Source organism: Babylonia areolata, chromosome 22 (assembly GCF_041734735.1).
Source record: "Babylonia areolata isolate BAREFJ2019XMU chromosome 22, ASM4173473v1, whole genome shotgun sequence".
Taxonomy (NCBI): Eukaryota; Metazoa; Mollusca; class Gastropoda; order Neogastropoda; family Buccinidae; genus Babylonia; species Babylonia areolata.
The window spans coordinates 22,588,333-22,600,967 of NC_134897.1; the positions used below are offsets into that span (position 1 = coordinate 22,588,333).

At 38.9% G+C, this 12,635-nt stretch overlaps 1 protein-coding gene across 2 annotated transcripts; it reads right to left on the reverse strand.

The window, feature by feature from the left end:
* Positions 1-3,187: 3,187 nt before the first annotated feature.
* Positions 3,188-12,630, reverse strand: LOC143297447 (SKA complex subunit 1-like). Of its 2 annotated transcripts, none has more exons than XM_076609826.1 (6): positions 12,513-12,630; positions 9,799-10,030; positions 8,930-9,030; positions 8,575-8,775; positions 7,143-7,312; positions 3,188-5,706 (listed from the first exon to the last, which is right to left on the reverse strand). In XM_076609826.1, exons 2-6 carry the CDS (start codon positions 10,027-10,029, stop codon positions 5,549-5,551), a joined length of 861 nt encoding a protein of 286 aa, XP_076465941.1. In that variant the 5' UTR covers position 10,030; positions 12,513-12,630; the 3' UTR covers positions 3,188-5,548. The 2 variants fall into 2 exon arrangements, with proteins under 2 accessions (XP_076465941.1, XP_076465940.1); XM_076609825.1 differs by lacking the exon at positions 12,513-12,630 and adding an exon at positions 12,314-12,405.
* Between the last annotated feature and the right edge of the window lie 5 nt (positions 12,631-12,635).

A 12,635-nucleotide genomic window follows, 5' to 3' on the forward strand; every position in this document is an offset into this window, starting at 1 on the left:
AATAGGTTCAGAATCTTACTTCCCGAGTTAAAGTTCACAAACAAAATATCATTATTTTAAATAGATAACTCCCATCACGATCTCCCTTCACAGAGATAATGAAGTGTGTCACCCTGTGTGTGTGTGTGTTGTGCATAATGCGTTTTGGTGGGGAAGGGATGGGGGATGTTTTAAATACGGGTTTTTCTTCTTTCACATACAACTGGGAAACCTTTTCGGTGAACTTACTGCTGTGTGATTCCTTTTCTTCTTCCTTGTTGCTGATATTTTTTATGTGGTTATAGTAGTAGCAGTTGTAGTGTAGGGCCTGGCAGGTCATGTGCCTAGACCTCTCGGTCTTTTTTATGCACCAATAGAATCTTCATTTCTTTCTTTTTATTTTACTTATTTATTGTCTTCTTTTGTTTCTTGTTGTTGTTGGGGGGGATACGCAAATACGCTTCTACAATAACTTTGTTTTCATGTATCACAACTAAAAAAAAAAATCCTTTTAAGATGGTATTGGTGTCAAGGATATTTTTTGTAAATGTTAGTATTTTGTGCAAGTTTAACTTTGGTTGGTAGTGCATTCCATATTTGTGCAATTCGGTTAGCCAGTGAATTTTTTCTAAGGTTGGTGTTGCAGTGTTCTGAACAAATTTTCTTTATACTGAGTTAATTGACATGTTTGGAAATAACCTCATATGAGTTTGTAGCCGGCTGGAAAAGACAATAAAGAGACTGAGAGGCACAGATAGAGTATGTATGGCAGGCAGAGTTAGAGTACTGAACTGATTTGAATCTCATTTTCTGCCAGTAATAGAGTAAGCAAATGATGCTTTATTCTGTTTGATTCATCCCAGAAAAGAAATGCAAACGGGTGAGGACAAGGAGTAGAAAAGAAAAAAGAGAGAGAAAAAACAACATTCTACTCGCAAAACAGCATATAATACATTATCAATCATAGATATACAAGTAAACATTTACCGCTCTCCACATGAATAAGTATATACTGCACTCCGTAATTAAATAAGGTGAATGAGAGGCAGACAGAATAACAAAAGACAGACATCTGAGACAGAGATTGAAATTAATTTCTGTTATTGTGGCTTACAGTCCGACCACACAGGGCCATATGAGGACTGCCCAACTATATAGATGTTCAACTGCATTAAACACAAAACTGTTACATACATTAAAAAAAACAAAAAACCATTAAGATAAACCTATAAAGCACGGTTCAAGACACACTGACGGGCCCAATAGCCGAACGGTTAAAGCGTTGGACTTTCAATCTGAGGGTCCCGGGTTCGAATCTCGGTGACGGCGCCTGGTGGGTAAAGGATGGAGATTTTTCTGATCTCCCAGGTCAACATATGTGCAGACCTGCTAATGCCTGAACCCCCTTCGTGTGTATATGCAAGCAAAAGATCAAATATTAAAGATCCTATAATCCATGTCAGCGTTCGGTGGGTTATGGAAACAAAAACATACCCAGCATGCACACCCCCGAAAACGGAGTATGGCTGCCTACATGGCAGGGTAAAAAAAAACCGGTCATACACGTAAAAGCCCACTCGCGTATATACGAGTGAACGTGGGAGTTGCAGCCCACGAACAAAGAAGAATGAGAGGTTCAAGACACATTATCCTAACCATTTAGCTCCTTAGCACAGAGATAAAGAGAGAGAAGACTGATGTAAATTTACACACACAAGCATGCGCATTTGATATGAAAATAACTAATGAATGACTAAGAAAAAGGGGTTTTAGCATTAAAGAGAGATTATATGGAGATTTCTATTGAGAGGCAAAGAGCGGAAAATGTGTACATAGAAAGAGTAGGGGGTGGGAGGGGGGGCTGAGAAACAGTGATGGGAAGAAAACAGGGAGAGAAACAGCTAATGTCAAATCCTGCACTCATCTCTTTACTTGTATACAATGAGAGAACTTGGCCAAGACTCTTGATGGATATACCTGACCAAACTGGGCATGAAGCACAAGGAGAGAGGGAGGAAGTTTCAGTTGGAATGTGGTGTCAAGGCATGCAGACTGACCTGTATGTACACCCCATCTCTTTTTTATTAAAAAGAGAGAGACAAGACAAGACAAGACAAGACAAAATTCTTCATTTTGAGGATAATAGATAAACACTGGTGTGCTTTTTTACATCCAGTCCCCACCCTGAATAGGGTCTACACTACACAATACTAAATAAAAATTAAAGCATGGTTGTTAATAGAAAAAAAATAACACACACACTCAAGATGCACATACAGGCACAAGCACGGTGTTAGTAAAATACATAGAAAAAAAATGAGAACAAAATGGAAGAAACAAACACACCCAACACACACATGCACATACAGGCACAAACACAGCATTAGTAAAATACATAGAAAAAAAAAGGACAAAATGAAAGAAACAACCACACACAAAACATACCACACCACAGACCAGAATGGGGGGTGGAGGGTGAGGGATAAACGGTATTAAGAAAATGAGCAATTTACATAGCACATTATGGCATAAGGTGGGAAAAATAATGTTTTTCGAAGGTGCTTGGGAGAGAGAGAAAAAGGAGAGGTATAAGTGAACCGGCAAGATATCATTTCAGTGCATGTAATTGAAGATTTCACCCACCGGTCTTAACCTTTCAATTTGCAAAACAATGCAAAATGTACAGCTGGACTTTCTTCTTCTATGGGTGGCCAAACGGTTAGATCACTGCGATTCTCGCCAGAGCTTCATCCCAATTTCAGCGTATCTGGTGAGTAAAGGGTGGAGATTTTTCTAATCTCCCAGGTCAACATATGTGCAGACCTGCTACAGCCTGATCCTGCATCATGTGCATATACGCATGTATGCGATCAAACACGCACGTTAAAGATCCTGTAATCCATGCCAGCGTTCAGTGAGTTTTGAAAACAGGAACATACCCAGCATGCACAACCCCAAAAATGGAGTAGGGCTGCATGTATGGCAGTGGGGAAAAAAAGGGGCGGGGGGGGTAAACAAACAATACATGTCTGTGTGAATGATGTATGTGACAGACTGAAACCTGACTGAATGACACATGAAATAAATGAGGAACGCCCAAAGGCAGCTCTTAATCAGCTCTACCCAGCACTGAATGACACAGGAAGTGAATGACGAACGCCCAAAGGCAGCGCTTAATCAGTTCTACCCAGCACTGAATGACACAGGAAGTGAATGAGGAACACCCAAAGGCAGCTCTTAATCAGTTCCAACCAGGTAGGAAGCCTGTTCTGCAAATGACTTCATGTTTGTAAGAGCACTTACAGCTTGATCTCTGACCAAGGACAGGTGTTATATAAAGCTGAATATTGACAAAATCCATACTTCAAAGGCATCGTGAATACAAGATGACTAGAAATAATATCAAATGCCAACCTGAGGGGAAATCCCTACCAGATTTCCGTCAGCAAGGAGATTAGGAAAAGAAAATAAAGCTGGACTGGTCACACCCTGTACAAACATCTGAAGAAAACCAACAGAGGAGCACTGAATTGGTACCCCCTCAAAGGAAAAGAAGCATGGTCAGACCAAGTCAGACACGAAGACGACAAGGTGAAGGCGGTCAGATGGACATGGGTCCAGTTGAAGAAGACAGTCAAGAATGGAGTCTGCTGGAGCAGTGCAGCTGTAGTCCAATGCTCCTCAAGGAGTCCAAAGTAGTATGTCTAGTAAGTCAAGTCCATAAATGTTTCAGTGACAGAACTTGATCAGAACAGCTGGTCATGCATAGCTTTTCAGAGGAGAAAGTAGACTTGCAACATGCAAACTCTGCACTCCAAAACTGGACAAAAATTTTCCAACCTATAAAGTAGGTACAATGACAATGGAAACCACCCATGCCACCCCACACATAAAAAGAACAAGAGTACCTGTAAAATTTTGCATGAAACTCATGTAGATTGTTTATTTAGACAAAAACAAAGTGCAATCCACATACTGTTTCTCCTCTCTTTCAGTCAGCATACATGATACACACATGTCAAGTTAGAATTTCACATGATCAACTTTTGTTGTTGTTGTTCTTTTGTTTAGTTTATTTGTTTTGTTTCTCCATAAATGCCTAAGATAAACAGTCAGTTTGACTATAAATTAAAGATTAAATCTATACCAGTAACAATTCTTTCTTACTATTTCTTCTGTTTTATATTGTAAAAATAACATTTTTATACTACAAATTTGAATTCCAATGTCACAAAATGAATGTTTGTCAATCAAATTTGTCAATTTGGTAATTTAATGGCATGATGTCATCACAGTAGTTACAGTCTTTTTTTCTTCTTTTTCTTTTTTAAAATTCTTGTAATGAACGCTTGTATCTAAAAAAAAAATCCAACAAACTTGGCAAGTTTTTTAATGTACACATGAACTTAACAAAACATTACAAACAAAAAACCCACTGGAGAATGCACTGCTGTCAAAAGTAACAATTATGTTAGTCAACAGATATGCAAGTGTATGTGATTCTTTCTTTTATGTCAATATAAACGTTTGTATTCTACTTATTTATTCATCTATTCATACATTACTGATCTATCTTCTTTTTCCATTTATTTATTGTATGTCTATTTGTAAAAAACAAAAACAAAAACAAATACAATGATATATCACCATGATGTGTTAAACTTAACAAACTGTATTATGTTAAGGTAAATGTTCCATTTGGAAATAAAAGAACCTTCATTGCAAGGTAGTTGATCAGTTTCACAGAAAAAATTGATGTAAATAATATGTTTAACAAAACAAATTCACATATTTTCTAAAAACTTATTCTTTTGTCACATACTTAAAAAATTTACCACTCAAACAAAATTTACCATGCTTTGTACAATGGTCACGCTTCAAAACTTTCACATGTCAAGCATGATTCTGCATGCTCTGTACATTTCTGTCATATTTTCAAAATGTTCACTTCCCAAACGTAATTCAGTATAATTTCTATATCGCTGTCACATTTTCAAAATGTCCACTCCCCAAACATTATTTAGCATGTTCTGTACATTTCTGTCACATTTTCAAAATGTTCACTTCCCAAACATAATTTAGATTTTCTGGACATTTTGGTAACATTTTCAAACTCTTCACTCCCCAAACATAATTCAATAGGCTTTGTACATTTCTGTCACATTTTCAAACCTTTCACTCCTCGAACATAATTAACCTTTTCAGTGCCAAGTCTTTTTTATGCTCAGTGTCAACTATTTGCCAAGGGATGTTTTGGTCATGGTGGGTAGTATAAAAAAAAAAATTCTGGCATGCAAACAACTAAAAGAAAGTATCTATAATCCCATACATTTCTGAAAAGAAAATGAACACACTATCCAATGATAACAATTTCACATGAGCTTAAAAATTTTATGATCGGAAAATTCCTGCAATGATGATACTAAAATTTCCATCTGAGGCACATTTTTTGCATTTTTGATCTGTATACTTCTGTCACATTTTTAAAACTTTCACCCTTCAAACAAAACATTGGCATGACCTGTACATTTTTGTCACATTTTCAAAACTTTGTTTCCATGAACATAGTTCAGTACATTTCAATCATGGCATAACGTATGTGTCCATCGCCTCGAATTTCACGCAGTCGTCCGCAGTGCCGCAGCATGGTGAAGAAGCTGAGGGTATCCTTGCTCATTTTCAGGCCACTCCATTCCTTGATGTCACTCTCCACAACAAAGAACACACCTGAAAGAGGTCTTACACATCAGTTAAATCTGAGAGTGAAATATGTAGTTGAAATCAAAACCAAACAAGATTCTATTCACAAGCATGCTTTGCACACATACACACATGAACATACACACACATGTAAGAGATACTACACAGTGGGTATTACAATGAGCTGACTACAAGATCAACATTGAATTTTACTGACAACATACACACAAACACATTCATAAACATGTAAAAGATATTATAATGTCAATCTTCTTGGCATTCAGAGCTACACCATCAGTCCAGCTCTGGTGATGAATGATGATAATGTCAATCTATTGTGGATAGACTGATAAACATACATACAAGCACACACATAAATTATTTATCATCACATTCACACCAAGTTTTATTTACAAAATACACAGAAACCCATATCAAAATTTATCAGCACCACAACATGCATCAATCTCCATATGTTCATGATACATGTATGTGTGTGCACATTTACATACGAGTGTGCCCACCAGGTTTCACTAGTTCTTACTTACTTAGGCCTTTCACCTCTCCTGGGAATATTGGCCATCAACAAGAGACCACCATAGTCCTCTATCCTGTGCTTTTGCCTCTGGCTTCAGGTAAGGCCCATCATCTTAGTGTCTGGCTGGGGGTCTTTTTGCAATTGTTTCTCAGTCAGCCTCTCTTCCTCTTCCCTTGGGGGTTCAAGTCAGGGCCTGTCAGGTGATAGGTGACACAGGGTTTTGAAGCATGTGTCCAGTCAATCCCCAACTTCTTCCAGTTTTGCTTTCAGCTGGCAGCTGTTCCACAGGTCGATGTTGCTGATCTTATCTGGACAATGGATCTGGACGATTCTCAGGCAGCTGAATGTCAGCACCATTCAGCAGCACTGACTTCACGCTGTAATTCACTTGTTCATTATCTATTGATTAGTCAGTGAAATTTCAAATTTCTTTTTCCCAGATTGTGTGCTCTTTCAAGCCCTCTCTCATGCTGATTTAAATTTTGACCCTCCTCCACATCCATGCTTGGGGTTACTTGGGGTCAAGGTCTTCAGTATTGGTAGATTCATAGTGTGGCTGTCTTCGGAGGAATGCGGTGACCATCTGGAGGGGGCACTCGCTCAGTCATGCTCCACAACAAAGTGACATCAGTCATCAGTAGGGTGCTTAGAAGGTGGTGTCCTGCTTTAGTTGAAACATTGCAGGTGCTAATGAACACCTCCAAAGTGACAGCAGTGCAGGCTCTCCTCCTCAGGACCTAACATCAGTTATTCCCTATTGACAGCTGGCGCTGAAACTGCAGATGATGACCCCTGAGGTGGCTGTGTATGGGGTACTCAGAGAGCAAATGGCATGGGAGTACTAGTACAACTTAAATGGTGCAGAAGATGGGGTGCAATTACAAAACTCTTCAATCTAATTTGTGATCAATGCAATATGACTTACCTCGTGTATCTTTTGTCTCCTGCATCTTGAGGGTTTCATAGCGTTTGCGATTAACATCACTCATGGTGGATTTCTTCTGTTTCAGGAGTTTATACTTGGCGGTGAAAACCTTGTTCAGTTCATCAATGACTGTATTCACTTGTTGGTATGACAGTCGCCCCTTCATATACCTGTCAATAAATACAAGTCTTGAAAACAATTTGAACAGATCTATCAGATCGCTTTTGTTGCTTTTGGTGTGTGTATGTCAGTGACTCTGTGTGTGTGTGTGTGTGTGTGTGTGTGTGTGTGTGTGAGTGTGTGTGTGCTTTCATTCTGGTTGTCACCTGGAAATCAAATGGTGCAGCTTTCCCACTGGTACATCTTGAAAAAAAAAAAAAAAAGTTCTGCAAACTATAACATTGCTGCATTGCCTTCAGAAGAAACAGCAGATCACAAATGTTGCTGTACTTAATTAGTAACAAATGTTACTCTATTTACTTAGAAGAAACAGATCACAAAATTGTAAGTTGCTGTGCTTGTCATAATTTTCAAACTATAATTAAGTCTTTATTCCCTCGACCTTGACCCTTGCTGTGCCTTATTCAAGTACAAGTAGGCATTTCTAATGTTACAAAATAGCCAAAGCTAAAAAAAAAAAAACCCAAAATACTGATGAAGGAAACAAAAAAAGGGATAAACAGGTGTTTTTAGGAAATAAGTTGAAAGGTGATCAGACTTTTCAGAGGCTGCTGCACAGAATAAACACAAACTTCCCACTCTCATGCAATCAGTTAATCCACAGAGCTGGCAGCCAATTCTTTTGTGTGTTAACGAGCAGATATACTCATGACCAGTCAGCAAAACATTGTTAAAAAAGTGTGTATATCCTAAGATTTAGTGTGTAAATGGAAGATCAATCTTGTAGTTCAGTTGAACACTTCAGTTGATGCGTTTCAAACAAGTGAGCATTATCAAGGCAAATGCAAATGACACAGCAGTTGACATACTTTGACCTTTAGCAGAAACTAGTGCTGCAACCTTCAACTTGAATGTGAACATGTCAGAATAGGCTTGTTGCCTTTCTTTTTTCATCAAACTCTGCAAGCTCAAGTTTCTCATACAATAACACAGATGAATCTAATTTATGCGTGAGAAAGTCTATTTTCCTGTTATTTTTTCTTTGCAAACATTACTGTATTAAAAAAAAAAGTTCGTGACCCTGTCAGTTTTGTTCAGCCAAAGGTTGTTAGTTCTGAAATTATTTTCAAGTTGCACAAGATCAGTCAAAATTATACATGAGTGCACCATATTCAGGATTTTTTTCTTGATTTTTTTTTTTTTTTTTTTTTTTTTAATTCAGGGGTTGAGCCATATATACAGAAGTGCCTCATACACCGAAAATTACAATACTTCAAAAGAAACATCAGGTGATAAATGTCGGTGCTCTTACTTTGGGACGTCATTGAACTCGTCCACAGTGAGGTACTCGATCAGAGGGCAGGGTGGCTGAGGCTGTTTGCTGACTGCACTGTTAGCCTTGGCAGCTGTGTGTGATGCTGCCTTTCCACTTGTGGCCACGCTTGGTTTTGGTGGGGGCAGAGGGGTGTCTCCTTTCTGCTGTTCTGCTCCATTCTGATGTGTGCCCTGTGTACTATTACACATGGAAAATAAAGCAGTCATTTATGGATGCATGTATTCCAATAATATCTGACATGCAGAAGTAAACAAGCACATACATAGAATAATTTAAAAGGTCAATTGATACCCTCTAATGTTGAGCTTTTTTCTTTTTTTTTTTTACTTACTCGTGGGAAGGAGCAGACGATAATGTTGGCAAATGAGGAGGAATATTGTTGGTGGTGTACTCCAGACTTTTCGTCAGCATTTTCAGCTGATCTTTCAAAGCCTGCAAAGAAGAAACACATGTGTACACACGGTGCCATGCACACACAAACACATTCTTGCACACACAGATACATGTACACATATATATACACATGCATGTACACATGACGCATGTGCACACACATACACACACACACTCAAAATCACAAACACATGCGCATTCCCCACCCATACATACACATGCACAACACACACACACAAGATTTTAGCTTATGCATGCTCTCACACACATCTATATAATGACATCTGTAATGAGAAAACAAAGTTGCTTACTCTTTTTTCATTCGGTAAATTTAATATCTTATTATCACTTAAAAAGACTGGTGCAATGCTTGAGTAGTAAGAACAGCAGATTTCCATTCTGTTGGTGCTGGGTTCGAATCCCTGCTGCTCCTGGTTGAGATTTTTTCCAATCTCACAGGTCAACACTAGTGCAGACCTGCTACTACCTGAGCACTCTTCAATGTGCATACACATTCAGAATATCAAATACACACACACACACACACACACACACACACACACACACACACACACAAAACAAAAAAACAACAAAAAAACATCAACACAGAAGATGAATACAGAAAACTTTTATATTGGGAAAATTAATAATATTTCTATTAAAAAAAAAAAAAAGAAGCCAAAATAAGGCTAGTGAATATGATTGTTTATCATATTAATCATTATACGTTTGAACTGAATAATAATATAAAAAAGTTAAGAAAAATCTGAAAAAAGGTTCATAAACGGAGAAGAAACTACTCCACACCTGAATGCCAGCAAGGGTTTTGCGCTGCTCCACGCATTTACTCCGGACCAGAATGAGGACGTCAGAGAGCTCATCCACATCTTGCCACAAGGTCTGCATGGGCTGGCAACTCTCCATCCGCAGGTCCTCCTCTGAGCTCTCCACACATGCCTGGATGGCCAAAGCTTCAGACAAGCGGCACAGCTTCTCTGTGAAGTGGTGGGACAGTTCCTCTAGGCTATGAGCATTCATCCTGCCAAAGAGAGAGACATGGATGATTTGTTCACTATGGGCCATGGCCCATAATGAAGGGTTGTGTTAACAGTTCACAATATAAGCTACATGATGTGTGAATAACATAAATATAATGATTAAGACTAAAGGAAAACATAAATCTTGAAGAGGAGAAACATAATAATTTATATATGTGTGTGTGTGTGTGTGTGTGTGTGTGTGTGTGTGTGTGTGTGTGTGTGTGTGTGTGTGTGTGAAGGCCTTGAAACAGATAACTTATGCATTAAACAACACAAATGATTAGCAACAGTAAACTCAATTTAAACATAAAAGTGTGTTTATAATATTTAGGCTGGATGAGTCTGTAAGTGTAACATTACTCAGTGCACAACACAGAACAAAATGTATAATTTCAGAAGAGAGAGAAAGTGAGAGACAGGTCAAGGCCTGAACTTTGCCAATTTGGAAGGCGCTTTGTCAATGAAATACATACTCAGTCAAAGCAACAACAACAAAAAAAGAAGAAAAAAAGTGTTCAACCCTGCAACTTTCCAGTCAGGTGTCCTCTAGAGTCTATGGCTCCATTCTATGTCCCTCAATTTTCTCTTCCACACTGACAATTTTTCGACAGTTCTCCTCTGCTAACATCACCATGGGTTACGTTGACTTCAACATCTGTGATGGTCAATGCAATATGTAAGAAGACCTGGATCAACTTGCATCCTGGGAAGAAAATGTGGAAAATGTCCATCCAGAGAAGTACAGCTCAGAGAACTGCAACACCATGCACATGACCAGTTGCAGAACCCTCTTGGAGAAGACCTACACCCACATGTGTGATGTTGTGATGTCTGCATGGATTCTTTAAGATCATTAGTGATGCGATCCCAAGGTAAGTACCAAGCCGATAACTCTTGTGTTACATAATTAAATATAAGTACGAGCATTGCATCCCTTGGATTGTGTGCAATCGTAAACTTGTACAAAACAATAACTGAGGACAATACAATGTGGACCCCAAACCTGATGTGTCGCAGTTTTAAACAAAATATGTGTTGCAGAATTTTTTTAGCAAAATACCTAAGCATCAACATTTTTGGCAATCTCATAAAGGAATGTTCACATAAACAATGAGGTGAGCAGAGTCAACAAGACCTGGGTCCATTTACCCCCACAGGGTTTCCTGAAACAAATGTCTTGTCTTGCCCTTCAGTATTGGAGTTCACAAGCCCAGACAGACAGGATCCCCACACCAACAACAGCTTCAATTCTACTGAGAAAATCAAAAGACCTGCTTTGAGATTAGTATCCCCAAATGGCTGTCAAACCCCAAGATCTGAAGATCTGCCAACCTGGCTTGAATGGCCCTTGCTACAGACCTGTCACATGGACACCTGCTAACCACCATGTACAAATATACAAGTTCTACCACAGGCTTTTGTTGTGTTCTGCTTGTTGACTGACTCCTAACATCCAAAGTTTTCCAAACAGCTGCCACTATAAGAGCCGCCGCCATTCCAAAGCCCTAGTGAGGTTAGTCTATGACACCCCCTCCTACCAGACTCAGTATTGAAAATCCACTTTCTACACACATCAGCTCAGTGAAGAGTCACTAGAAAGGGCTGTCACGGTATCTTAGGGTGTCTTCAAACAGAGACTGTACACTTGTCTGCCTTAAAACTGTCAACCTCCCCATGCCCACAGCAGGGGCCACACCAACCCCCCTTTCCAACCATCTTCTGCCTGGAGCCAGGAGGTCCTCTAACCTTCCCAACTTGTGGTGAGCCTGTTTATACACTGGACAGAATTGGGTGTTGCCTCACTCTTTTAGTTTAAGGAAGTGGGGTACGGTGGGTGACAAACCTTCTGCCCAGTAGTCATGGTAACGTCATCAACTAACTACTGACCTAGAGCTCCTATCACCAGTGCCTGTGTATCTGTCAACTATTGATTGTAGACTATAATATAGTATATTTTTATGTTTCTCTTTTTTTTTTTTTTCTTTTTGCACTCAACCTACCTTTAGCCCAAGACACCAAGTTGACTAACAAACCCTATCTAAGTAGGCTATTGTGTCTTTGCTTTAGCTGCCCTAATGAGCATAAGAATTTTGATCTTTCTGAGGCTGGGTGACTATGAAAAAGGATAACGTCTTTTAAAAAGCTGAGGGGAAAATATTATTGACAGATGCTGAATGTTGCAGGCTAAAATCCTTCCTGTTTTGATGCCACGGCGCTAAAGTGCGAATAAACAGCACTGCGAAATCGCAACTTTGTTTTAGAAGAAAGGGGATTATGATTACCTCATGAACCAAAGCATTTCAGTTCAGTTCTGTTACTGTAAAGCACTGTGAACTGTAAAGTGACAGAATAATCAAGAAATGATCATGGTCACTCGACGGAACTGGAAGGCAGGAAGGTTGAAAATAACAACAAAAAAACAGAGAAAAAGAGGGGAAAATGATTGACTGTTCCAGGTCAAATCATGAGCAATACGCTTACCTGACAGGTAAAGGTACGATGTTAGAATTTAATCCGTATTACATTTAAAATAAAATGTTAACTTTCAAACAGGTTGCTGTGGATATTACTTTTACCAGTACAAATATTGCGCCTCGGTAAGGG